The sequence below is a fragment of the Nematolebias whitei genome, chromosome 12 (assembly GCF_014905685.2).
Source record: "Nematolebias whitei isolate Nwh7 chromosome 12, NemWhi1, whole genome shotgun sequence".
NCBI classification, from domain to species: domain Eukaryota; kingdom Metazoa; phylum Chordata; class Actinopteri; order Cyprinodontiformes; family Rivulidae; genus Nematolebias; species Nematolebias whitei.
This window is the reverse complement of record NC_056509.1, coordinates 43,115,976-43,143,465: the sequence shown is the minus strand read 5'-3', so window position 1 is coordinate 43,143,465 and position 27,490 is coordinate 43,115,976. Positions and strand designations below refer to the sequence as shown.

The following is a 27,490-nucleotide window of genomic DNA, read 5'->3' as shown; positions in this document are numbered from 1 at the left end:
CATCTCTAAAACAATGACTTGGCGTCTCTAAAACAATGACTTGGCGTTTCTAAAACAGTGACTTTGCATCGCTTAAACTGACTTGGCGTCTCTATAACATTGACATGGCGTCTTTAAAACAGGGATTTGGCGTCTCTAAAACTGATTTGGCATCTCTTAGAAACGCCAAGTCATTGTTTTAAACTGTGACTTGGCGTCTCAAACAGTGACTTGGCGTTTCTAAAACATTAACTTGGCGTCTTTAAAACAGCGACTTGGCGTCTTTAAACCAGCGACTTGGCGCCTCTAAAACAATGACTTGGCGTCTTTAAAACATTGACTTGGCATCTCTAAAACAAATGACTTGGCGACTCTAAAACTGAGTTGGCCTTTAAAACGATGACTTGGTATCTAAAACATGGCGTGTCTAAAACAATGACTTGATGTCTAAATGACTTGACGTCTCTAAAACGACGACTTGATACAGTTGAAACCAGAAGTTTACATACACTATTTAAAAGACACTTTTTTTTTTCACACTGTCGTGAAACCAGAATAAACTTTTCCTGTTTAAGGTTTAGAATTACCAACATTTTTTCTAAATGCCAGAATAATGAGTGAGAATTTTTTTTAAGGCAATTTTTATTACTTTCTTCAAAGTCAAAAGTTTAAATACACTAAGATTACTTTGTCTTTAAACAGTTTGGGACATTTGAAAGGTTTACTGAGAACATGAGTTAATTGGAGACACACCTGTGCAGGTAATTTAAGGAACGCATGAAACACACTGCTTCCTTCCTGTTCGATCATTGCACATCTCGTGGTGCCTCTGAGGACACCCAATCCCAAATTGCTCAGCTTGCATAGCTGCCCACTGCACCACCTGGGTGTATCCCGGTGTGATGGTTAAATGCAGAGAGACAATTTCGTCTTTGAATGGGAACATACAATGATGACAACAAGCACTTTAAAACAATGACTTGGCATCTCAAACGATGACTTGGCTTCTGTAAAACAATGACTTGGTGTCTCAAAAACAATGACTTGGTATCCGTAAAACTGAGTTGGCCTCTAAAATGATGACTTGGATCTCTAAAATGACTTGTCTGTAAAATGATGACTTGGTATCTCTAAAACGATGACTTGGCATCTGTAAAACAATGACTTGGCATCTGTAAAATGATGACTTGGCATCTCAAAAACAATGACTTGGCATCTGTAAAACTGAGGTGGCCTCTAAAATGATGACTTGGATCTCTAAAATGACTTGTCTATAAAATGATGACTTGGCATCTGTAAAACGATGACTTGGCATCTGTAAAACAATGACTTGGCATCTGTAAAATGATGACTTGGCATCTCAAAAACAATGACTTGGCATCTGTAAAACTGAGGTGGCCTCTAAAATGAGTACTTGGATCTCTAAAACGACTTGTCTGTAAAATGATGACTTGGCATCTCAAACAATGACTAGCCATCTCTAAAACAATTTAGCATCTCTAAAATTATAACTTGGCATGAATACGAGTCAGTTTGACTTAAAAGGAACTCATTCCTGAGGATTATCTCGTAACTTGGAGACACTAGTTTAGTCTCATGTTTATGAACTAGATCTTTATTGTTCAGTGAAAACAAACCGTAAAATAAGATTTGAAACCTGCAGCAGCTCAACGACCAGCTGCTTTTATGTGTTTTAAGTTTAGTTGATAAACTGATTTATTAAAAAAAACCTTCTGAGACTTTGTCTTTAACGTCTTGTTAGGCTCTACCAGTCTGTAACAGAACAAGACGAACTTTAAGACAGAAAACATCTGGACCAGATGGGGATGTTATCCTTAAATTACATAAATATAATGGCACATTGAGGTTTTATTAAAGTAGCTTAGATACATTGATTTAAACTTTCTCTTTATTCCTAAACTCATTCAGCATTGGAGCTGAACTGATTCAGGAGCTTAGCTTTAATAAAAGTCCAGAAGCCGTCAGGTAAGTTTAGTTCGTATTCTTTATTTGTCACCCTTCTTCCCAAACCTCTCAGAACAACAAGGTACAGAAAAATAAAATTTATCTCAATTAAAACACAAAACCAGTGCAGAATATCAGTGGTCACCATTAAATCCACAAGAACTACATTCAGATCTTTCTTACACAGAAAAAAAAAAAATAATAATTAGGTGCAATGATCAATTTGAAATCTAATCAGTTTTGTAAATTAGTGCCAAAAATAAAGTTTTTATTGACAGAAAGGAGCAGCAGTGGACGAGGACCTGCCCAGAGGAAGGAAAAAGTCAAAGCACAGAAAATATTTACATCCACTGTGTACAACTTAATTTATAAATACATTATAAATTAGAAAAATAAAAATCTACTGTAGTTCAATCAACTAGTGCTACTCATTTAAGATGCCAGCCTGATTATTAACCCTTTAAACATTTGGTGAATAAGTCGTGTAAGAAGTCAAAATAATGAACAATTAGAGCATTTATCTATCCGCTACATTACTAGAACCTCGTTGCAAAACGCGAAAATATAAATTATATTTTTACAAATTCGAAAACTACATCTACACTAGCGTCACCGGTTTATTTAAATAAATTAATGCTTAATGGGGGTTTGCGATAAGTTGTCGGGTTTTCTTTTATTTTGGAGACGTTCAGGCAGCACGCGTCATACACTGCACCGCAACACATAAAATAAAATAAAAAGACTCAAATGGATCAAAAGACCGATTAGCTTGACGACAGGAAACAGCTGGTGAAACTTCACTTCCCACCACTTTGAAACGTGCAAACATTAAAGTGGTGTTTTGACGGGGACAGTTGGGACAAACTGTCCCCTAAAATATTAAAGTGGACAGTTAGGACCTGATTAACAATAAGAAAAAAGCAGATTTCCTTTGTGTTTTAATCCACTTTTAAACAGGATGATCTGTGAGTTGAATCCGTTAAGAACGCCGTTAATCGTGCTCCCCTGGAAAAGATCGACCAGCCGTCTCCGTCTCACACCAACCCAGGTCAGTTTCATGTTTCGAGCTTTAGTCGAGTCTTCTTGCACAGTAAATGTGTAAATCTTATGCTGCAACGTTCTGAGTGCTCCTACAAAAAAAAAAAATTCTCCTATGTTTAATTAATAAGGCAGTGGTTCCCAACCGTGGTCCCTGAGGAACACCGTCCTGCATGTTTCAGTTGCCTCCTGCTCCAGATTCAGTGATTTAGTGACTTCAAGTTCTGCACAAGTCAATTAATCACCCATTCATTCAAATCGGGAGCGTCAAAACAGGGAAGCAAGTGAAACATGCAGGGCGGCGTTCCTCAAGGACCACGGTTGGGAACCACTGGTTTTAAGTTTCAAATGCTTTATCGTTGGATTCCCCCCATTACAAACGTATGTACAGGCAGCTCAGCTGGCGTCAGGAGCTACACGTAGACCAGGTCTTGGCCCGGTTTAGCAGAGCGGCTGTCTGCCTCCGGCGCGCCGCTCTCCGCCTCGTCCTCGCTGTAGCTCTCGTAGTCTATGGGTTTGGGGCAGCTGTACGGGTGGCCGTTGTCGTCGAAGAAGCGTCGGAAGGTGAACTCGTAGAAGGCGTGCTCGGGGTGCTTCCCGTTGCGGAACCAACCGTTCAGGGTGTCGTTGTGGTTGCCGTCGCTGCTCCGCAGTTTATCTGGGTCCACGGGGTCGAAGTTGGAGGTGTCGGTGGAGTGGGCGATGGTGGGGACGTAGGGCGCCGCCTGCTGCCGCAGGTCGCTGGAGAAGTCGATGCTTCTGAAAAAAGGGTGGGCTTTGATTTCGTCTTCGTTCTTACCCAGGCGATCCTCGGGGCCGCGGCACAGTTTGACGATCAGGTCCGACGCCTCGGGGCTGAGCTTAGCTTGTGGGGGAACGTGCAGCGCGCTCTTCCAGTTAATCACCTGGTTTTAACAATGGTAAGACACAGCTTCAAGAAACAACCACGTCTGGACGTACGGCATTTCACAGCAGGCGCCTCGTACCTTCAGCTGCGTCTCCAGAGGCGTGTTCGCCAAGAAGGGAGGCTGTCCAACAACCATCTCGTACAAGATGACGCCCACGCTCCACCAGTCACAGAGCTGGGTGTATCCTGCGGGGGAGAACAGACTCCACTCAGGGGGGGATTTGCTTTTCTTTGTCTTTTCAAAATGTCTGCGTTGCTCAGTTTTCTTAACAAGAAAGTGGACGAAAAATGTGAAATGAACAAATTATCCACAGAAAGAATAAAATTCACAGGAACTGCACCTGTTCTGAGCAGCACTTCCGGTGCGATGTAGTTGGGCGTCCCCACCAGCGAGTGGGCCAGACAGCGCTGGTGCTGCCGGGCCTTCCTCCTCTCCAGAGGCTTGAGACGCTCGGAGCAGCGGCAGTTCGCCTGGTCCTCCCACTCCTTACTGAAGTCCATGCTGTCCTGCCTCACGTGATCCCCTGCAGGAACACCAGCAGACCTTTACCGACGAGGCTGAACGTTTTACAGGATGTAAACGAACAACGCACAAACAAGCTGTTTTTAAATATGAACTAAATAAGAACAGTGACTGAGTCTAGTATTTTTAGATTCATAAATGAGGTTTCAGTCTTTTTGTATCCTAATGTCAGTCCTTTAACCTTTAAACTCAGTGTGACCCGAGTCCAACTCCAGATGAAAGACGTGTAAACATATGAACATCTGAAATAGTGAAGATCTTCTTCAGAAGCTTCAGTTGGATCCTGACACGTGATCTAGTCGAAGTATTTTCTGGTGTATAAGTCAGTTTTTGTCCATAGTCCTGCGACTTATACATTAAAGCAACTTATATGTTTTTTTTTCCGTACTCATAAGGCAATTTTTGACTGACGTTTTAAATTTCGAAGAACTGCATTAGCGAGTCCTCCCACGCGCTCGCTTCACTCAGCTGGTGCAGGTGGAGGAACCCTGAGGAGCTAGCAGCTCCAACTGCACCGCCCAGGCAAAATGAAGCCGTTCATATACAATAAACCCGACGGGTCAGCGATGACGCATAATAAGTGCGACTTATACGCTGGAAAATACGGTACTCCTATATATCAGTTTTCTATTTTTGACTCAAACTAAATTTCATTCATGTATAATTTTTGCACGTCAATGTGAACGTAGCTGCACTTTTCCACCAGCCAAACCTTCTTTACTTGTATTTACAGCCATTTGTTTTAGTACATTACAGGACACTTTTCCTAGCATTTAAAGTAAAAGGCACAGCTTTCATGGGAATTTGTTTCAAGGCGGTGCCTCTTCTCTAGCTTTTACAGTCATTTATTTTAAGCGGAGCACTTTAAAAAAAAAAAAAAAAAAGCGTTAATTCATTTTAGATGACGCAACTTTTCCACTATTTGCTGTAAATTCCAGTTCTCTGCAGAGAGAAGCCGTCAGCTCACAGGAAGCTACGGGCCTGAAAAGACGCTAGCAAGTTAAAAACCAGCATGGCTGTCTCAAAGAGAATTTAAATTGATATAATCCTTTACTATGGATACGTTTCTTTAGACAGATGACCACTGCTGAAGACAGACGATATCTTGAACACTCACCACTCTGGTAATACTTGGAGTCGTGGGTCCAGCGGAAACCGGTGCAGAGACCGAAGTCCGTCAGCTTTATGTGTCCGTCTCGATCTATGAGAATGTTGTCGGGCTTGATGTCTCGGTGGATGAAGCCCATCTTGTGGACGCTCTCTACAGCGCAGGTGAGCTCTGCGATGTAGAACTGGGCCAGCTCTTCTTTAAAGATCCCGAGCCGGATGAGAAGGCTCATCATGTCCCCCCCGGGGATGTACTCCATGACGAAGTACAAGTTGTCCTTGTCTTGGAAGGAGTAGTAAAGACGGACCACCCACTCGTTGTCTGCCTCAGCCAGGATGTCCCTCTCAGCCTTCACGTGAGCGACCTGGTTCCTCAGCAGCACGTCCTTCTTGCGGAGCGTCTTCATGGCGTACAGCGATCCCGTGTCCTCTTTTCTTGCCAAGCACACCTCGCCGAAGGCTCCGATGCCGAGGGTTTTGATCCGTTTGAACATGGACTTCTCCATTTTGGCACGCTTTAGACGGATGTAGTTGGATTCCTTCTGACAGAGCATCATACGCATCTGCTCCTGGGCCTCAGAGGACAGACCCACCTGGGAGCAGCGACGAGAATCAAAAGTTACCTCCGAGCCACATCAAAGATAAATACTTAGCTTCTTTGACTGGTACGACAGTGTTAGGGCCACGCAGACAATAAAACAATTCATTCTTAAATTATTTTTTTAAAGTTTTGAGATAAAAATGTAAATATTATTAGAAAACGTTGATGGAATAAAAATCATCTTTCAAAACTGGATTTAGAGGTGAACTCCTGAACCCGACTGTTTTCCTTTCGTTGGTTATGATGACTGTGTGTGAGGGTTTGTGGGTGCACTCCTTCTGGATTAACTACAAAACAACTCCGTATTTTAGTTGTGGTTTATTCCTCTCACTGCAGAGGAACGCACAGAAATCGTTACAGTCCTTCACAATAAGAGTCTCAAAGAGTCGCATGTCACGATAACAAATGTTGCTGGGCGATTAATTGACTCAGAAATTATTGCGATAAACGATAATATTGTTTGAAATTTGCTTAGCTGCTTTTACTGTGAAGGATTAAAACAAGTTATGTGAGTTCTGCTGCAGGGGGAGTAATAATATTACATGCAGTAAACCCAGTAGAAGTGCACCCGTAGCACTCAGACTATGAGCAGCTACATTAGAAACAAAACAGCCAAAAGGCAACTTTTTTCTTTTTTTTTACAAATGTTTGTATTTCAGTAAGATTTACACTTTAACCTAGATATTAACTGTAACTTAACAAAAAATTCTCAATTATTTTCCTTCTGCGTGGCCTTATTGCGCCACTGTAGAGAAAAAGACAAGAAAAATGATGGAAGCAATGATGGAGATGAAAGAAGCCACAACAAAAATCTCGTTTTGAAGCGTTTTTAACCTTTTTATCCCAAAACAAAAATGTTCAAGCTGCGTAACAGTGAGATGGCGCGGCATGCGTTTTTTTAAAGCATGCTTTCATCCGATGCAGTAAAAATACAAATATTCAACACAACAGCAGCTTACTTGAATAACTTGTGTGTTTGTGGACAGTTCTGTGTCACTGGACAGATACTTTTACCTTTTAGGGCAGCTTTTAGTGACAGCAGTGAAAAAGAGAAAGAGAAAGAACAGCTGAGGAAAAAATAAAAGACCATAAAGAGATCATAGATAATCCAGGACAGTAAAAAGGTCAGAAAATAGTAAAGAGTGGAAGAAAACAGACAGTAAAGTTCTTTGGTGCTCTCACCCTCTGCATCTCACACTCCAGCTGCTTCCTCCTCCGAATCCTCTGCTGATGGTTCTTCAGGATGTTCTCTACATGTTGCTCCATGAAGAACTTGAAGGCCTGAGGGGAGTACAAATTGACCCTCCCAGACTCCCCTCTATGCTCCTTCTTGTTCCGGCGAACAGGAACGGGCGATGTTGTGATTTGTTTCCTCTCCTTCTCCGCTGCTGCGGTGCTTTCAGGGCCTTCGGATGCCTTCTCTCTGGAGGTGTCACCACTGCTGCTGGTTTCCTCCTCAGCAGCCTCCTCTCTACCTGTGCCGTGTTTACTGGCGGTTGCAGCTTCATATGCTGGGGGGGAAGGTGCTGCCTGCTGCTGGAGAAGATGTTTGGGGTACGGTGGAGGGGGGCCTTGATAGCTGGGTGCCTCTGTGGTGATTTGAGGGGCTGCAGGTGTGGGTTCTGGGTAGGCAGGTGCAGCTGGAGATGCTGTAACTGGCTGCATCCATGGAGGGTGTGTGGGAGCGACAGCAGTGAGCAGTTCAGGTTTCTGGACGCGCGTGCTTTTCACGGGCTGCAGGATGGGAGCCTGCGTGATGGCGGTGACGGTGGTGGCAGAGGGCTGGGAGCTGGCTGGATGGGCAGCTCTGCCACTCAGCTGGTGGTTGTTGAAGGAGTTAGAGCGTGCAGGCATGTTGTGCTGCCAGGATGGGGACAGGTCCTGGTTGCTGCTGTTCCCTGATGAAGATTGGGACTGATTAGAGGCCAAGGGGGTCTGGGACCAGGGCTGCGACAGAGCCAAGTTGTACATTTCAAGGTTGAGGCTGTTCCGGTTGGACACCAACATGGACTGAGGGATGTTGCCACCGTTAAGATAAGAAGGAGAGGACGCAGGTCCTCCTGCTTGCTGCTCAGTGGGACTGTGCCGGCTGCTCTGGTTGACGGGATAAGGGGGAGGGGGCTGTCTGCTGCCCCCCTGCATGTAGTCCTGCTGAGGAGAGCCATTCTGAGTCCAGGTGGAGGGGAAGGTAAATTTATTCCCATTGGAACTTTGCATTATGATGGGCTGGTGGCCTACAGGCCCAGAGCTGATTCCACGCTGATTCTGAGGGGGTGGGTTCGGATACCCATCAGGCCAAGCTCCCTGAGGCACTGAAGAATTGCGCGGCGCAAGGAAATCCATGTTTCCAGGGTAGCACTTGTTTGATGGGTTGTTGTCCCAGGATGCTGCAGGAGGCATGGCGCCGCGATTTGGTGGAGGTGTGACACTACGAATCTGAGGGGGCAGCGGAGGGTTCACTCTCTGGCTGTTGGCCGGGTGGCCCTGTGGGTAGACAGGTGGTGGTCCGGGGCTGTTGGAGCGATACATCATTCCTTCTGCCATCAGAGGGGCGAGTCGGGGAGCCAGAGACTCCTTAGAGCCCTTCCAGCTGGGCCTCCTCAGCACAGCCTGCTGCATGTGAGAAGATCCTGCACACACACATTTTGGTGTGAAACACTTTTGATGTTTAACTTTAAAAACGCTTTATAAATCAATTTTATTTACATTTTTACAAAATGCCAATTCAAACATGTAAAGTACAACTTTCTGGGACCCGTTTAAACCTTGAATGATGTTTCTACAGTAAAGTAGGAATGAGATGTTTCAGTTTCAGAGAGAGCTGCATTTTCTTACACGTTCCACTGAAATCTCATTGATCTCCGTGAATTTTTTCTTGGAGCTTTTTGTCTGAATTTCGTCTACGTTGTGCGAAGTACCGTGACATAAACTTGCACTTACTATTCCTGAAGAAAGCTCATACAATGGTGAATAATTTGCAAGTTTTATATCAAAGCTGTGAAACAAAATACAGGGAAACAGTTTAGAGCAGAAAGGGAGCTTCCACTCTTAATGAGTTTTTCTATCACAAGTAGAAGAATGTTGACATGATTTACACATACTTTTGCCCTTTGAAACAAAACGATTGTGCAATACACCATGTTATGAACTTGTTTTAGCTTTCACGAGATTCCTTTAATATATATTTTTTGCGTAAAATCTGAAAAACACAAAGCTGTCAAAACAGCAGTTGAGACTAAATGGATGCATCATTTTTATCTGGTCATTTTAATACCACTACCAGTGTGAGTAAACACTAAAAAAAGACTCAGGTAAACCCCATTTTTCATGGTGCAGTGACTCATACTCTTTGTTTTAAGCACATATTTCTTTTAAGCAGCTGTCCCAAATCCTGCAAACAATACAAGTCTGGATCAAAAGATAGAATAGATGGGACTCAAAAAGAAAACCTACACTGATCCCAGTGGAACATTTAAAGTACCTGGAGGTTTCAGGCCTGAGGAGTTGGAGTTAGCAGGAACCATCTGCTCCCTCATGGAGTCCTGGTAATTCACCTTTAACATGTGGTCCGGGGCGACGCGGCGACCGCTGCTCGACTTGAGAGACAAAACCAAAACAGAGTTACAGAAATGAAAAAAGGAATAAAATGCAAATGAGCTGCAAATACGTCCAATGTTAAATATCTTGCAAGGCAACTGTGTCAACGATCTCCCTTTTCCAACTAATCTTTTGTGTAACAGTTAAAAATTATATAAAATGGAAGACTTTAAAAAAAATTAAAAAGATGCTGGTTATAAACAACAACGCTTCAATCAATTTATGCAACTCGGACGTTTTTTGCAGAGTTGAACAAACCTGCATTGCATACCGTGCCACTTCATACCTGAAATATTGCACTCCCGCACACCGAAGACAACTGACAGACGGGAAACTTCTTTTGTATCGTAAACTGTACGAGCTTGTTATATCACATTGCATGCCTGACGTTTTCCAAATAATTTTGCTCTAAACAAAGTGCACCAGGTGATTACCTTCAATTACACGGGTATGAACGGAACGAGAACCTGTCACAATTCTTCATGAAAAAAAAAGTATTTAAGGGGGGGTGGGACAACTTACCTCGTCAAACCCAGCGTAAGATGGTTCCAGACATGTTTGTTTGTTAATGTCTGGGCCAGAAATGTTTGACTCGTTGCTCAATGAGCCATTCACCTCAAAAGGCACCAGAGACTTGCGGATCTCCTGCAGTGCCTTTTGGTAGGGGTGCTTCTGGTTGCTGGTGCGCCCTTGTTGCTTCGCGTCATCAGGGACCAGTTTCCCTTGACCTCCAGCGTCCACTTTAGGCGGGTCAGAGGGTTTGGACAGGTTTCGCAGGCTGTTCCGAATCTCCTGCAGCATTTGTTGGCTGTTGCCACTGTAGTTGCTGGCGGGAAACGTCTTGGGTCTCATCTGTCTGTATCCTTCGGGTTTCTCCCCTCTCTTCATGTACAAGCATGTATGATGACGATGAAAGGGATGAAGAAGCTGTCACCGGTCCAGTCCAGTCCAAGCGTAGCAGTGATCTCTGATGTCTGACCTCACGTCTCCTTGCTGCTGCTGGAAATATTCGATACCAAATGTTTGTTAGATAGACAGTCATGCAAAAGGGCATGCAATAATGTTACCAAACAGGTCGGGCAAAATGAGAATGTGAGGAGTAATTCAGACTACTTACCCAAAGGAACATGTTTTTGTCACATACAAGAGTCATACTTAGCACAAAAACAGTGTATTCGATTTAATTTAAAAGCAAATTTGGGTGTAAATTACTTTAATGGCTATAAATAACTTGTGGTAAATAGCATTATTTATAAGACCAAGACCCCCTTAGCTTAGTTAGCAGTGTACGCTAACTTAGCGCTACTTTTTACGTAAATTCTCCAGCGGCAGATACGTTAACATTCGATGCTAATAGTCGTAACTTTGGAATTATTATTATTTTTTAATCTTCTCGACATTAAACTGTCGGATGATGATGGTTTCAGCCAGTGCGAAACGAAACAGCAGCACCACCTAAGCGGCCTGTGTGTGTTAAAGGCATCCATTTGCTGCTATTCAACAACAGGTTGCGCATTAGCATGCTAGCTCGGAACACAACTGGAGCCAGTTAGCTCAAATAGACTCACCGCCGTCTGTCGATGCCACTCTTCGCCATTCTTTCTATTTCGACCGCCACAAGAAGTTGTTTTGACCTTCCTATCCGTGAAGGACGCGGTTATGACTTCAGCCTCGCTTGTTGTGCCGTGCTGGTTGGTTTCTAGTCGTGTTGAATTCCTGGCATAACTGAATGACAAGTACAAGCTAAGCTGCAAGCTAACACACAAACAAACCACGGGATTTTCACAATAAAATTCCGGTGAAAGAATTTATGTAAATCGGTTTAGACAAAAATATATTTTCTGGACCAAGACACTGTTGTTAATATTCTGAGAAAAGTAGAAAAATAAATTTCATGAATTTCCCTAAGGGTGTTCATTTTACGTCTAGTTAAAAAAATAAAAGCCTTATCCTACCTAAAAAAAAAAAAAAAGCATAATTATACAAAACTATTGATACATTTTAGTTAGTTCACATCAGCAATCTGAACTATTTATATAACAATGGCACTATCACTGAAATGATAGTAAAAAAAAAGTATATATTTCTTATTTATTCTACTCCATTAATCCTCAATGGGGAAATTAATTATCTGCATTTTTCCCATGGTACACGTGAGCACACGTGAGACAGTGGGCTGTCATCTGGGACGCCCGGGGAGCAGCTTGGGGGTTGAGAGCCTTGCTCATGGGCCCATGGTGGGGCAAATGAGAGTGGAGGCAGGTGTGGATGTTTCACCTTTTCCACCCACATTTTAATGTCTGTCCAGGACCCTCCGATCACAGGCCCACTCTCTCTAACCTCTGCGCCACCACTCCCCCTGGCAGTTGTAGTAGTATACAAGTGAAACATGAGACATTTTTGTGAGTTTTTTTATTAAATATTTTTAAATCTGTTCAAAACATTTTGTTAGGTTGAACAATTCTTTTTGGAATGATTAAAAAACATTAACCACTACAAAAACGTAACTCGTGAATAAAGCACTGTACCAGGCAAGTCAAAGCGAGAGTTCTTATCCAGTATTTTGTACAAAAACACACAACAACAATCCTCTCTTGTGCCTGAAACCGACAAAATAAGGTCTAAATTTAAATATTTTTGTGTGCACAGACACCTCCGTTAAACTGGGACCTGTCTGTTGACAAAAATGGCCTCCCCATCAGTCCCACAGACCAAGCACTGTCCGAGCACGTCCAAGCTGTTGACAGACAGCGTCTGGCTGGGCAGCATGTGAGTCGTCTCCAGACGGCATTTACTGGAGTCCCCACTGAGCCAGGCGCTGATGAGAGCCTGGTTTCCTACAGCGGGGGCCATCGCACTCCGAGAGGTCAAACTGGTGTTCCTGCCACCTGCAACACAATGACCAAGAGTAATATGACACTTAGGTTGTTATAATACTGAGTAAATGTCGTCCAGTTTAACTGAAGGATTTAGTTTCAGAAAGAGCCTTTGATCTTTTGATTGTCCTTAAAGAAATATGGATTTCTTCAGTTTCTTCGGAAACACTGTTCCGTTTAAAATCTGCTTCAGCATACTTCCTCAGATTTTTTTGTCTTATGCTACTTTTAGCTTTTGTTTAGATTTTTGCTATTTTTAGCATTTAGAAACCTTTTGATACTTTTTACTCATACTTTGCTGCATTTGGCTTGTAGCTGGCCTTTTGCAGATTTAGTTTTGATCCCGCTCATGTGCTCAGACTTCAGTCTCATATTAAAATATTGAAATTGTGATTGAAGATCTGTTTTTTTTGCAAGTTTACTACACAAGACCTCTGAGTGACCCCAACCCATTGATGTAATTTTTAGCAGTTTTATTACACATCTGGACAATAGCTGAATTATAGCTTTTGCTTTTTCATAAAATGGGTAATTATATATATATGAAAAAACACAAGAATGCTTTTTTTTTTTTTTACAGTAAAATAAATTAAGCACCTGACATAAGCTAAGCTGGATTATTAAAGATGAATGATGTCCAACTTCAAATATCTCAGGGAATGCACTTGCCTTGTAAAAAGGAGGGCATGTCTGAATGGGAGGACGTCTCCCAGTGCAGCAGGGAGCCGTCCTCTGAACACGTGAACAGATGATCTGGGTTGGTGGGGTGGAAGTGAACCTCCCACACTGCCAGGAAAACCACAGAAAACAGTCAGAATTCTTCACATGTGACGGCTTTGTCGTTAAATAGCTAAATAATTTGAGAATAAGTCTTACTTTCAGCTGAGTGGGCCTCCATAAGAGAGGAGGGCATGTTGCCTTGTCTCACATCCCAGACACAGAGCATTCCATCCTGGCCTCCTGTGGCAACGATGTGCTGCTGGTTTGGATGTCTGTCCACACAATACAAGGGAACTCTGTCTCCTGACCTGTTTGGAAGAAACTATATCAGTCAAAAAAAAAAAAAAAAAAAGATTCTAAAACTAAAATAAAAACACATATAAGCAGATCTTACAAAGACAGGATCTGCGAGGGCGAGTTGCTCTGCTGCCTCAAGTCCCACAGCTTCAACTGCCCTATGGAGTTCACTGTCAGAATCTCTGTTGTCCTCAGATACGTCACAGCGTGGATTGTGCTGCTGTCTGCATTCTCTGGGAAAAGTTAAGCAGCTCAGTAATAAAACATGTTACTAACACTTTACACACATCCAGTTAACTATAGAGAGTCTGGATTTTAATCTCACCTATGACTCGAATCACTCCTTCCTGGTCGGCTCTGAAAACAATTATCCTCCCGTCCTCCCCGACTGTGATGATTTCAGGACTGCTGCACACGACTCCGGTGCAGGGCGTGTTGTCAGAGGGGTAATGGTGAGCCCTCGCCCACTGATGAGAAACTGAAATTGTCTAAAAAAGAAAAATATGCAAACAAGCATCAGTGCTTTTTAGGTTTCTTAGTGATTACTTGCGCTTTTAGTTTCACTCTGGCGTCTTTGTGTTTTATGAGATTACTCGTTTTGCTGCATCAGAAGTGTTTGTCCATCTAATCTGCTGTAGGGATCTTGTATTTTGAAGCGGCTTGTCATGACTGTTGAACCCTACTGTACCTGACTGTTCTGGTGATGACGATAGATGGTGACTGCTCCCGTTGACGATGCTGTGACAATTCTCTCTTGGTCCAAAAACTATAACAAAACATCAGCATCAGGATAGAACAAAACGATATTATGGACAAAACAACCCACATGTCACATTAATAATAAAAATGTGTGGCATGCAGGTACAGCAAAAAACTAAACTCATGAGAATTATTTGATGACAACATTGTTGTTTTAGGTGTTCAACCTGAAGGTCCAGAACATCTCCATGGTGCTTGTATTCACAGATGAGCTGCGGGTCTCCTTCACATCCATCGTCCTGACCCGAACTGCCATGATTTCCAATGGACCAAACGGATATCTTGTTATCCTGCACAAACAAACTGAGTATTAATGTTTGAAACTATGCTCAGTATTACCGTTCTGATTTCGACCAAATGCCTCGGTCGAAAACTAGTCCTGAAACAAAATAATGGAGAGATCACAACCAATTATGTGCAACTTTGTGGTAAATTTAAACCACGTTTGCGAAGTACGAGCACGCCGAAAGAACGCATAATGGTTAATAACAAAGTTTAATTCCCTATTTAGTAGTTGTAAAATGTGTAAATATACCTATTAGAGAAAAACATTAAAAACACATAGATTTTGTGTTGAATCTGGACGAACTTGCCAACCTCGTTGTCCCACGATCCAGTCACAAAAACATCTGGTTGTTGTAAGGATGAATACGAAACTGGACGCCATCTTGTCTTGCTAACTTTTTGGGACACGTATTTAGCAGACTCCATGTAGATGAGCACAGCTACAGTCGCTTTAAAATGAGCAAATTATTATTTTTTGACGTTAGCTTAGCTTTGTGTACGCGCCCGCTACTTTATAAGTACGGTGGCGCAGGAGGACCAAAAGCCTCAACAGCTTTTCTCGCAGGGAATTTGCGTCTCGCGCTACCTAGCGGCCACCTCTTACGTTACTGCGGCAAATCTGAAATAGCGCTGCATGACACAGATGAACGTGGCTTTTATTTTCTATCAGTTCATATTTAGTTTAATGCGTAACTGAAGAGACGAGTTGTTTCCTAAAATGAACCTGTTTTGTGTTTGTGCGTGTATATGAAAAGGGGTGAAAAATAATAATAATTGGATGTCTCGTGACGTATCCGCCGCTCCGCCGTCCGCTCTGGAGGTTGTCAGCTTCATTGGCAAAACCGTTGGCGCAGGCGCGGCACTGACAGCTGCTGTCTACATACTCCGTAAAGTCTGCTTAATAATGGCCTGGAAATCCGGAGGAGCCAGCCACGCAGAGCTTGTTAACAACCTCCGCAGTAAGTCCGAGTGCGCGTTGCAGCGCCGATGAATTTTAGACGCGTCGCTGGGAAACTATGGAGGCTGCGAAGGTTAGCCCAGGAGCGTTAGCTAGCTAGCTAGCTAGCTAGCTAGCTAGCTAGCTAGTTGTTGTTGACCCAACGTTACCTCTCTCTCCCTCCACACCCTCTTCCACACAAACCACGTTTACGCTAATGGGACTGTCACGTTTCCGTCGTTGCAGAAAAAGAGCCAGAAACTACCTCTTCATTGTTCCGCGAATGCGTAGAAAACGGCAGCGTTGCGTTAAGTTAGCTTAGCTTGTTAGCCGTATGTGCGTCATTTGGGCATTGTGGCACTGCTCATGTTCACCGACGTCTCCAATCTACTGCTGCACTTTCACATGAATGATGGTGTCAGCTGAACTTAAAAGGCTACTTTCTGCAGGTAAAATAAATAAAAAAAAACTAAATAAAACGACAGTTAGCCTTAGCACTGCGGCAGTTGCTACTGTGCAAAAGTCTTAGAGCGCCAGCATTATTTAAAACTGATCCTGAATTATTTGAATGTCAAGCATTCTTTTCCAACCGTCATTCGGCGGTCATGTTTGTCCTTGTCTGGCCTGTTAGCAAAATATCCCACGAACCAGTGGACTAATATGAATTAAAGTCTTTAGTCATTTCACGTAGATCAACAGTTTGTTTACTAATTCATCATGGCCTTCACACCTAATCTGTCCTATCTAACAAACACAATTACTCTAACTCGGTGAGTTTTAAACATAATAAGCTGAAACATGGTGTGGTAGTAGCTGAGATTAATTCATAGTACATGCTCAGAGCACGGCATGTCGTGCAGTATTTCTGATTAAAGTCATCACATGAACCACAACAAATTTTAATGAAGCTGTCAGAAAGTCCTCATTAAATGAACATCTACAACCGGTAACTTTTGAAATCATCCCGATTCAATTAGGTCGCCACAGCTATTCAACATGAACCATCACAGTTTTACAGATATTAAGCTAAAACGTGGTGTGGTAGTAGCTGAGAGTCATTCTCAACGTTTGTGTTGAGCGCTACAAATTGCATGAAACTTCGGCATTACAGTAATTACTGGTGTCATAGCTTTGTTATCAAAATATCCCACAAACTACCAGACAGATTTCAATGAAACTCACTGAATATATACATCATTAACCTTTGGAGTTAGCCTAATTTAAGATTTCTGCCATTGTCGGTTACTTTTAGTTAACACAAAAAACGACTTTAAGGCAGTTAGATTTAAAGATATTGAGCCAAAATGTGGTGTGGTAGTAGCTGGGAGTCATTCACAACACACATTCTGAGTGCTAACGCATTATGCCATGTCCCTTGGAATTGAGCATAAAGTTATTTTCAAGGGTTGACCAGATGCCGACCTGCAACGCAAAGCAGTGTTTTAATGTTTGTTTTTGCCACATTAATGTAACAGTTTGGTTTTTGTACACTCTGCAGTTTGTTAAGTTTTGGAAGATAATATAACAGCTGACTGAATAATTTTGGGCCAAAGCTGACAGTAGGGTGTAGTAGTACCTTTAAATCAAAAGAACACTAAAAAAGTACAAAAACTGAACGCATGTGTGTTTTTGAAACATATTCTATGATCGACACTGTTACAAACCAAACAAATACAGTAGACTCGTTCTCTTACTAAATCTGCCCAAGAAGAGCTGCTGACACTTATTTTAAAAGCACAAAAGTTACTCTAATTAACTGAACAACAAATGTCTAATTGATCGTCTTGTTGCTGCATCTCGTTGTCTTCAGAGGGATAGATTTGTTAGTCTTTTAAACCACAGCATATCTAAGAAATAACTTGCATCAATTTCTTTTGTTGGATCTACAAAGCTGATATTTATAGTTTTACAGATATAAATTAGTTTTTTTTTTTTTCTGTAACAAAGTGATTGTGACCTCTAACTTGGCACTGATAAAATCATCTGAATCATTTATCTCTCTGGTCCTCAGTTGTCTGGTCTTTTTACTTTTTAGTTATGTGCAAACACACTGAGCCGAAGCTGTAGATAGATTTTTAATAAAAAATTTCAGTCATACCACTTATTTCATCCACCTTGGTGTATTTTTCTATAAAAACGTATCTGACATGGACTCTCTCTGCTGCAGAGAGCAGCAGGGCATCTTTCCACTTTCACTATTAAGTAACCATCAGGTCTATTTATATTCTTTGCAGTCCGGTATACGATTGCAAGCTGTAGCAGTTTGCCAACAGTTTGATTGTTTGATGGAAAAGGTTACGATCCGACTGTTTTTAGTTTATTACTGAGCACTTGCATTTATTTACATGTAAGAAGATCAAAAAAATAAATATCGGTTTAGATACGAAGTAGTTTCCAAATCTGCATAAAAACGTATTCTCAATAAAATTAGTCCTAGTACACGTTAAATCTAATTCATTGTTAATGTTAATACCCTCTGCCCGCATGAGAGCAATACAATTCTGCACTAAACTACGAACAGGAGTCTATTTAGACACAAACTGCTGAGTTTTAACTCAGACTTTGTACAAAAAGCAGGTCGTACACAGAGTGAATGCTAATTTTTCAACTGTCTCGTTGTTTTTTCTCTTCCTGCTCAGCCCAGGCAGTAAAAGTTGTTTCAGCCTTGGAACGTCTGGTTTGTTTTATGCCACAAACCCAGCCGTGAGCTGCAGGAAATCGTACCATACGTCGAATCGTAGCGAATAATCAGCATAGGCTTTCAGCTGCTATTTTTGTCCGGAATAGGTTTAAATTTTGCAAATTAATTAATAAGGGAAGGAAGGAAACGGCTCGAAGTGTGCCATTGTTTATACTGTAATTAAATAAACTGAATTCAATAGAATTAAATTTCAGAAATGAGTCGTAGGCGTTCGTTTAAAGCTTGCGTAGCGTTTCCTGAAGCAGCTCTGAGGGCGAGGAGCGAGGAACGAGAACCGGCCGGCCTCGGCTTTTCCTGCTTTTGGCCCAAGGTGCTGCAGGGACGAGCAAAGAGGAGCTAAAATCTGGAACGAGCCAACAATTTATCACATCTTTATTATGGAATGGTCTTGTGACGGACGGACGACTTGTCCACGGTGACCTCTCGCACAGAGATCCCAGCTCAGCAGGGAGAAGCAGATAAATATTTTGAAAAAGGGATATTAAACATTTTGTGTTAATATTCAGATTAATCGTCATGCTGCAGGAAGTTTTTGGTCTTTGCCAGCGTTTTAACAGATTCCTCCTGATGATTTCTTGTTTTAGTTGATTTTTTTTAATACTTTATATCTGAATGTTTATATGTGTAATCCCAGCACTCACTACAAACACTTGACATCTTTCTGTAGGCCGTTCGATGCCAAAAAATATAGATTCAAGATGTGGGTGTTTTTTTTTTTTTGTTGGAAAAACAAGTTGAAAAATGTGCACGATGTGCAACGTTACAGTCGATTCTAATGTCTGACACATCACCACTGTGATGCAATGACTTGAAAATCCACTTGGCCAAATAGTATTTATGTGTATAGTTTTAACCGTAATGTTTTGATGATTTCTCCCACTCGCTGTTGTTGTTTCAACACGCCCCGAATTTACTTCATTCTTACCGTTTGCTGTTCCTGCTGCAGGATTGTTCAATTCAATAATACTGTTATTTATCCTAAAGGGAAATTAAATGTTGTAACTCATTATCCTCGTTTCATTAAGAGATGTTGTATATACTGATGGCTGTAGGCAGGAAGGATCTCTTGTAAAGGTCCATCGTGCCACAACAGAGCTAAACTGGCCGCAGATGCCGTCTGATCCGTCCACCCAGACTCAGCTGGCCTCTTGGTTCCTCCAGGCAGCAGGTCCCCGCCCGAATGCTGGGCAGAACTCCTCCCAGAGCGATGGCCACTCCTCCCAGCACCCTGCTGACCTACAGGTGCTGGGGGATGATCCCGGTCCTTCCGCTGTCACGAGCCGTGTTTCCTGCTAGTTCCAGGATCTCTGTGGTCAGGCACTCAAGCACAGCTGGCAAGGAGACGGGAATGCATCCACGGCGCCTCCTTTTCAACTCATTTGAGATTTGGGGCCGTAGTTGAGATATTATTTGAGCTTTTAAGATGTTAATCAGTTGCTCCCAGTTATAAAAAAAACACCTTGTTTTTATGATTATGCATCATAACAAATGTCCGAAAGTAAAAAAGTTTCAGTAAAAATCCTTCAAGCTGCGCAGCATCTGACACCAGAGGAAACAATCATCCAAAAAATGTGATTTACATCCAGAAAAAGAGGAATTAAAGTTTCCATAAGCAAAATCTCAGAGTGAAAGTAACAGAGCTGCTCCAACATGCAGCCACCCCGAGCAGCGCAATTCTAGAATTGTATCGATTTTCATGTTGTATTGTATTAAATAATTTTGTGTAGCGCCTCTCTGACAAACTCTTTTGCATCCTCAGAAAATGGCATTATTAAATCTGACAAGGTGTTTGAAGTCATGCTGGCCACAGACCGTGCACATTACTCCAGGTGTAACCCCTACATGGACTCGCCGCAGTCGATAGGTGCGACCCGCTCGTGGATTTATTGACCCGTTTAAAACCTGAGGGACAAACTAACCAAACCTGTTTCTTTTTTGACCCAAAGGTTATCAAGCAACCATCAGCGCTCCTCATATGGTATGAATTTTACACGTTTCTACACCTTGTAAAGCTCTTTTTAAATTCATCTGTTCATAACCTTCTGTTTCTACTGATTAAAGCCATAATAGCTGTAAAAATGTGCAATTTATTATTTCATTTTGTTAGTTTGCATAACACACAGAGCATATTTCTTTGTAAAGTATACACATTTGAGTTTAAATATAAAGTATGTCTTTTATTCCTTGTTGACCCCCCTCTCTGTCCAAGCACGCCTACGCACTGGAGCTTCTACACGATCAGCTGTACGAAGGAGCGAAGGCTCTGGACGTGGGCTCCGGCAGCGGGATCCTCTCCGTTTGCTTTGCACGAATGGTGAGCCACGCACTGGACGGGTAAACACGAACGGTTCCCCTCTGGTAGAGTCGTGATTCAGTCCGCTCATTTATTCAGTAACAAAACGTCCAACTGAAAGTCTGAAGCCGCCGTTTTAACTGAACGCCACCTTCGTCTGTGCTGCTCCAGGTAGGCCCTAAAGGGGAAGTTGTTGGGATTGATCACATCAAAGAGCTGGTCGACGATTCTATAAACAACGTGAAGAAAGACGACCCCAGCTTGATAACATCAGGTCGAGTCAAGCTACAAGGTAAGGACTCGATAGATGAAAGTTTGAGTTTTAATTTTTCTTTTTAAAAACTTTTAGAACTACAGTATTCCCTCCTTTATCGCGGGGGATCTGTACAATGTTTCTAAACTAAACGCTCTAAAAGAGCACAGAATGTCATGATTTCAGCTCCCTGCCTCTCTTTGCCACCTGTAAGCGTTCTTGGCCACGCCCACTGCTTCACTCTGCATGGAGAACAGCTGATCAGCTGCAGCAGGAAGCTTAACCTGCAGTAAGGGCTGCTCAAATGTGCAGCAGGTGCTAAATAATAAAAATGTAAAAATTAAATAAAAACTCCATGCTGATCGTGCGGCTCATCCATCAATCAGCCAGTGTTTCATGTCCAATCTTATTTTGAAAAACCGCGATAGAGCAAGTCCACGATAAACGAACTGCGAAGTGGTGAGGGACTGCTGTACTTCTAAAACAAACGACTGTAATTCTGTTCACTGACAGAACCGCTCCGGTTTGTTTGACAGTCAGCCGCAGCTCTAAATAATTAAGCAGAGACCAACTTTCAGCTTCTCTACAGGATTAAAGTGCAGCAGAACCAGGTGGTCAGACGGCCGATACGTAGGCCTGCCTCGATAAACAACAAATCAGTCAGTCGCATGATAAATGAAAATTATCCAACTCATTTTCATTTATCAGCTGTATCGTTTCTTCATGTCTCTCTTTCTACTGAAGACACCTGATGACAAAAGGCTCAGCTCCAGTGCTCTTCACTGACCCCTCCCTTTCTCCTTAAAATCCGTTTTAATCGTCCATAATCACATTTTTGGATCGTTAAAAGCAGCTAAGCTAAGAAGCTAAGCTAACAGGCCGACCTCGGGGAATAAACCTCTGTCTTGTCAAAGCTCCAAAATTCACGGTTGGAACCTGTGCCTTCATGTAAAAAGTGTTTTTTCTCTGCAAAAAGAAGCTGAGAACTTGTTTACTGATTTTTTTATTAAAAGCTTTGTGTAAAAAATGCTATGGTAAAGAGCTCAAACCACACAGAGTGTCCGCCATTTTGAGAACCGAAGAGAGACAGCCCATGTCACGTCAACGGGCCTCCCTCTCATTTTCTTAAAAAGACATGGATCCATCCTTCAGGACAGTCGTATACTGTCATCTAGTGGTCAAAAAAAGGTACTACACACAAAAAGCAACCAACGTTTCTTCTTAAATTTGACAATAATTACTAATTGTCAAATTTCAAACAATATTATTGTTTATCGCAATAATTTCTGAGACAATTAATTGCCCAGCAAAATTTGTTATCGTGACAGGCCTACCGATGCGTCTTCTTGCTTAACTTTCAGTCTGATAATCAGTGTTGTACCATGTTCATTATTTCATTAATTTATTGCATTTAGTTTGTTTATGCTGCCAGGTTGACATAGCTCTCGGTCTCCACAGCCCTCCTTGCAGGTGGAGGAGCCACGTAGAAGATGGAGATAGATTTACTGCATCTTAAGAAGGAAAAAACAAAACTTTTTTTGTAATTCAAACTCAAGATCCACTGAAAAAGCCAATCAAACTACATTTGATGAGTTAATTTTTGACATTTAAAACAGACTTATATCTGTTGAACAGTTTGGTAAAAAAAATATAATGAACTAAACATCTTGATTAATCCCAAATGATCCAATTAAAACCATCAGTTTACTGTCTGAGAACGTTTTCACATGTTGAAGTTAAAGCTCGAGTAAATTGAATCCACCCTTTTGATAAAATAAGCTAACCAACGTGCTTTAAAAGGACGTAAGGACGTGCACAAACAACGTTATTTAATAAACTAAATGATTGGATGAAATGGGGCCAACAGGTTGGTCTGCTCAGAGAGAAGCAGCAGATTAATGGATGATGTCAGCGTTGTGTTAAGTCCGGCAGCGTGCATGTGTTTTACTCCTGCTGTGTGTTTCAGTGGGAGACGGGCGGATGGGCCTCCCAGAGGAGGCACCTTATGACGCCATCCATGTTGGAGCAGCAGCTGCCTCCGTCCCCCAGGCTGTGAGTCCCTCTGAACACTTCAGGACGTCTTCATTGATTTTAAACAGAGTCTGAAACATCAAAGTCATGAAAGTGTTGTTGCTTCTGGAAGCAAAACGTCTGTCAAAATCTGCCTGTTCATAAGATCAGAGCTTTTAGCTTTTTCTTGATTTCCAGTAAAGATGATGGGATCAAAAACCTGAAGATAAATATTTTGCTAACAGACAGAATGGATCTGAATATGTATTTCAGGATGAGTCTCAATTACAACCACACCAAATTTAGCTCAACATCTTAAAAATTGACTGAATTTATAGCCATTTTGAGGTCAGTTAGTTGTGGCAGCCATCTTGGATCACCTTTTTTGACCCTCTCTCTTTAACCCGTTCAGCTCTTGGACCAGTTGAAGCCCGGCGGTCGGCTGATCCTCCCCGTCGGCCCCGCGGGAGGAAACCAGATGCTGGAGCAGTACGACAAGCTGGAGGACGGCAGCACCAAAATGAAGCCCTTGATGGGGGTGATTTATGTGCCTTTAACAGACAAAGACAAGCAGTGGTCCAGGTGGAAGTGACTTCCTTCTCCCCCTCCTCCCCCTCTCTCCTTCTCACAGTGGCAAAGGTGAAATGGTGTGGCTTGGAGCAGGCAAAGGAGCACAGAGGGCTGCGTTTTGCTGCTTGTTGGCATTATTTTGCTTCTTCCATACCATACCAACCAGCTGCACGTTCCCTTTTTTTATTTAAATCTTTTTCACAACTACCGTATTTTCTGCCGTACACGTCACATCAGTCCAAGTATGTCTAATAACGTTGAAAAAAACACAAATATGTTGCCTCACCATATACGTTGCACCTATTCTGCGTCATCGCTGACAACCCGGAGATGGGGGCGGTGTTGTGCCAAAAATCGATTGGCTGCCAATTGGTGGCCACGGGAGCGTGCACGGGAGGACTTTAACAAGAATTTAACAAGATTAATACTTAAAAACAATTGTTTGCTCTAAATTATAGCAAAGGTGTGTCTCTCTCTAACTTTTCCTTAATAAACGCACTTTGTCGGTCAAATCAGCTGCATTTCAAAAGCCGATAGGCGGAAGCAGGAGTGCGCAGAGGGACGAGTCGCTGTGCGTTTCTTCGAAATTTCACAAGATAAGCAGCTAAAAACTATTATTTGTTTGCTCAGAATTATAGCAAAGGTTCATCAGTTTCTCAAACTTTTACTTAATAAATGCACTTCCGTGGTCAAATTAGCTGCATTTCCGGGGCGGCGCAGTAAAATGAAGCTGATTTGACGGTTGCTCCAGGTGAGCTGGATGATGGTGGCAAGCAGATTGTGTCATTAATAGCCACTTTTACCTATTACATGACACAAAGGCATGCCATACTGCTCGAGTGCCATCTAGTGGCTGAAAGTTACTGTTCAATATTTTCAGTCAGAATGAATGAAAACGGTCAGATCTCAAGAAAAAATTGGATCATAAATATGGGAAAAAAACATAAATATGTCGCTTCTGTGTATAAGTCGCAGGACATGCAAATTATGCAAAAAAACTGCGACTTATAGGCCAGAAAATACGGTACTTCCAAATTCTTGTAAAAATGGCCCCAGTAACGCTGTTTGTGGAACAATAATGAAACAGGAGCAGTGCTTGGTTTTTAAAGGCATGACTCTTGAACTAATTTAGTTGCATCGTCCACGAGACGTGGACACAAACCGTCCGTTTGACTTTCATCACGACTAAACGTTCCGCATGTAGAACCTTCACTGTTTTCACTGTTCCCCGCCCGTCACTTCTCTAACGCTCGTGTTCTGTTCTTTTCACAGGGATGAACTCTGAACGAGACGCTCCATAATCCACCTTTGAGTCTGAACCTGGAGGAACCTGTGTGTGGGGGTGCAGGGCGGGGGTCTCCACGGGCCTCGACATTTCACATAAAGCATAAATAAAACGTTTCTCTTTTTGTTCAAGTCAAATGAGGAACTGGAGCATCAACGCCGACGGCCCCGAGGGGCTGCATGGAAAGACTGCTTGAAGCTCAACGCAGAAATATTCAAGACGGGCTTTTTGGTTGTTTTTTTTGTTTTGTTTACGGGCCTTCGTGTTTGGTTCAACGTTACTTTAAACTGGTTTGCTCTTCTGACATGGTTTCTCCATTTTTGAGTTACAGTCAGATGTTTTTACAGCGTTGCACTTCAGCCGGATCAACGCTGAACGACGACGATGAAGGCCTGAGCCTTTTCGATAATTCACCTAGCTGTGTGTGTGTGTGGATCATCTAACTGTGAACTTTCTGCTAAAATGAGCTTTCTTTCCCTGCCAGCAGTATTAGAAAGACAACACAGTGGCTGGTGTCACCCAACACGTCCTGCTTGATGTGCAGAGCTGTTAAGATCACGTTAAATACACAACACACGATTACACACTAACAACATGCATGCACACGCAGGGCTGCGTGTCGTTTTCTGCATCGGCGACTGACACTAAATGGGACGGCCACTGCTTTGCCAAAATAAACTTCAGCATTATAAAGCAAACTTTCTTCAAGACGGAACAAAGAAAACACAAGAAAATTGAAAAAAGCACATTTTATTTTGTGTGAGCTCACTGACGATATTTGGCTTTTACAATCTTTGAAATGGCAAAATGACAATAAAGAGATGCATACGAGTTGTTTGTTGTCTTTGCTTGTTTGATATTCGTGTGCAGGTTACAGCTTCAGTCTTAGAATTAAATAACCAACACCACTTTAAAGTATAAATCAAACCTTTTTCTTTTATGAAACTTCTACACAAGTGCGGCCTATTTATGTACAAATGTTTTTTTTAAGTGGGCGCTGATTCTTTTCAGATGTGCTCAATAGTCTGGAAATTAGTCGAGGATCAGCTCAGGGTTAAACTCATCGTGGTGGTTTGTGACGACTTGTAAACGTCCTTCATTTATGCCTCTACATAAAATGAAAGTTTGGATAAAAGAACTCACTTTGAAAGAATACAGTTGTGCATTTTTATATTTTATATATACCTTTTTTAAATTTTTTAAAAAGAAAACTTGTAAAAAGTAGAAATATAAATTAAGTTATGGCTTATGTGATTTAATGCAGCACAAATGTGGCAGATCAATGTGTCGATACGTGTTACAGTGGCGGCTGGTCAATAGAGCGCGCCCTCACACAATCATTATCTTGAAGACTTAAAAAAAAAAAAAAGTTAATAAAAATATTTCAAAATATACGTATATATTTTTTTTAGTTGTGTAAGATAAATAATTTATAGTTGATGAGTAGTCGTTTCTTTCAAAAACATCGACGTATTTCTGCCATGGGGTGCAAGAATCTTTGCCCATAAACCAGTTAAAAGTTGTACATGCGCACTAACTCCTCTTCAATACAAGAGAATGGGACCATCGTGGGCGCTACTCTCCTGCGCCCAGAACACTGGCACACGGTACGGATCGTGCTTCCGGTCTCGGCGTCCTCGCAAGTTTTTTTTTCTGGTCCTGGAACAGATCGTGCAGTGACACAACCAGACTGTGCTGCAGGTAGGCTTTAAGCCATTGAAAGCCCTTTATCTAACGCTCATGTTGCCATTTCTGACTGTCTCAACTTTTAGATGTCTGAAAAAATCTTCAGCTGACCGTATTCTAAAAGTGGGAACTGGTGAGTGTTTGTTTCTGGAGCTAGCATGCTAGCGCTAGCCTCTAGGTTATTGTATTGGGCTCTGTGATTGCTACATATATATGAATATGCTTATAGAAAAAATGAATGTGTGTGTATATATATATATATATATAAAATATAAGGGATGCATGATATTGGATTTTTGGCCGATATCCGATATGTTAAAACTTATTTGGCCAATAACCGATGCCGATAATTTATATATATTCCCTTTGTCAGAACATAGCCCTCTCTCTTATTTTGGCTTATTTGCTACAAAAATTGTGTAACAGCTGTAAGAGCTGGTGACTTATATTCAGTAACAGCCATATGCAGCACTTTAACTTGTATTAAATGAAAAGTGTTAAATGTTATTTATTAGCATTAGTCACCTGTGATGCTGTCTCACTTGTGGAGGCTTGTTCCAGGTTCCTATAGCTGCAGTGTGGGATCCTCTGCACTCCTGTGCATGAAGGACAGACTTTTTAAGTTCAAAGTTTTGTCTATCCATTGCGCTGTAAGACTAATCATGCTAACGGGGCTTACACGACGTCTAAACGTCTGTGGTAAAACTCACCCGACAAGTCGTGCTATCGGCTATTATCTTCTCAATGACGTCAGAAATGACGGCTCGTAACTCGGGTAACGTTACGTGGAAAAAATATCTCTGACTGCGGACGATGTAGAGAGGCTCAAAGTAGTCCATAAATCTTAAGAATCCGACATCCTCACCAACGAAAAATAAAACTTCCACACTTCCGACACTTTGAATATTCCTCTCCGCCGTGAGATCGGGTAGGCGCATGTGACGTCATAACGTTGTGCCGCTGCTGCAGGCAAAAACAGCACCTTTTATATCTGCGAGTTATTTTAATGGAATGGCCGATGTCCGATATTGAACTTTAACGCTAATATCGGCCGATACCGATACCATGCTGATAATATTGTGCATCCCTTATTTTTTATAT

The 27,490-nt window shown here is 42.0% G+C and overlaps 3 protein-coding genes across 4 annotated transcripts; 1 reads left to right on the top strand and 2 right to left on the bottom strand.

The window, feature by feature from the left end:
* Nucleotides 1-2,254: 2,254 nt before the first annotated feature.
* lats1 (large tumor suppressor kinase 1) lies at nt 2,255-11,492 on the bottom strand. The gene is made up of 8 exons (XM_037685932.1): nt 11,286-11,492; nt 10,240-10,716; nt 9,602-9,716; nt 7,303-8,750; nt 5,530-6,112; nt 4,231-4,413; nt 3,969-4,075; nt 2,255-3,887 (listed from the first exon to the last, which is right to left on the bottom strand). Exons 2-8 carry the CDS (start codon nt 10,603-10,605, stop codon nt 3,396-3,398), a joined length of 3,294 nt encoding a protein of 1,097 aa, XP_037541860.1. The 5' UTR covers nt 10,606-10,716; nt 11,286-11,492; the 3' UTR covers nt 2,255-3,395.
* A 758-nt stretch (nt 11,493-12,250) lies between these two features.
* nup43 (nucleoporin 43) lies at nt 12,251-15,180 on the bottom strand. Its single transcript, XM_037685618.1, has 8 exons — nt 14,967-15,180; nt 14,537-14,659; nt 14,299-14,376; nt 13,936-14,098; nt 13,708-13,843; nt 13,470-13,621; nt 13,263-13,379; nt 12,251-12,605 (listed from the first exon to the last, which is right to left on the bottom strand). The coding sequence occupies exons 1-8, from the start codon at nt 15,078-15,080 to the stop codon at nt 12,376-12,378; spliced, it is 1,113 nt and encodes a 370-aa protein (XP_037541546.1). The 5' UTR covers nt 15,081-15,180; the 3' UTR covers nt 12,251-12,375.
* A 289-nt stretch (nt 15,181-15,469) lies between these two features.
* pcmt (protein-L-isoaspartate (D-aspartate) O-methyltransferase) lies at nt 15,470-25,534 on the top strand. 2 transcript variants are annotated; one of them, XM_037685615.1, is made up of 8 exons: nt 15,470-15,613; nt 20,052-20,156; nt 20,239-20,270; nt 20,502-20,606; nt 20,757-20,877; nt 22,805-22,890; nt 23,261-23,430; nt 24,691-25,534. In XM_037685615.1, the coding sequence occupies exons 1-8, from the start codon at nt 15,559-15,561 to the stop codon at nt 24,701-24,703; spliced, it is 687 nt and encodes a 228-aa protein (XP_037541543.1). In that variant the 5' UTR covers nt 15,470-15,558; the 3' UTR covers nt 24,704-25,534. The 2 variants fall into 2 exon arrangements, with proteins under 2 accessions (XP_037541543.1, XP_037541545.1); XM_037685617.1 differs by having other exon boundaries at nt 23,261-23,487.
* The last annotated feature ends 1,956 nt before the right edge of the window (nt 25,535-27,490 follow it).

What these genes read in the sequence shown, in the direction of transcription:
- nup43 (XM_037685618.1), bottom strand. Translation starts at nt 15,080, where the DNA reads ATGGAGTCTGCTAAATACGTGTCCCAAAAAGTTAGCAAGACAAGATGG. An exon ending in GTCATCACCAGAACAGTCAG is followed by an intron (nt 14,099 to 14,298) that starts GTACAGTAGGGT and finishes TTTCTTTTTTAG; the next exon opens with ACAATTTCAGTTTCTCATCA. An exon ending in CCCTCGCAGATCCTGTCTTT is followed by an intron (nt 13,622 to 13,707) that starts GTAAGATCTGCT and finishes TCTTCCAAACAG; the next exon opens with GTCAGGAGACAGAGTTCCCT.
- lats1 (XM_037685932.1), bottom strand. Translation starts at nt 10,605, where the DNA reads ATGAAGAGAGGGGAGAAACCCGAAGGATACAGACAGATGAGACCCAAG. An exon ending in CTCCAAGTATTACCAGAGTG is followed by an intron (nt 4,414 to 5,529) that starts GTGAGTGTTCAA and finishes GTGTTCCTGCAG; the next exon opens with GGGATCACGTGAGGCAGGAC. An exon ending in CTCTGGAGACGCAGCTGAAG is followed by an intron (nt 3,888 to 3,968) that starts GTACGAGGCGCC and finishes TGTTAAAACCAG; the next exon opens with GTGATTAACTGGAAGAGCGC.
- pcmt (XM_037685615.1), top strand. Translation starts at nt 15,559, where the DNA reads ATGGCCTGGAAATCCGGAGGAGCCAGCCACGCAGAGCTTGTTAACAAC. An exon ending in CCATCAGCGCTCCTCATATG is followed by an intron (nt 20,271 to 20,501) that starts GTATGAATTTTA and finishes TCTCTGTCCAAG; the next exon opens with CACGCCTACGCACTGGAGCT. An exon ending in CTGCCTCCGTCCCCCAGGCT is followed by an intron (nt 22,891 to 23,260) that starts GTGAGTCCCTCT and finishes TAACCCGTTCAG; the next exon opens with CTCTTGGACCAGTTGAAGCC.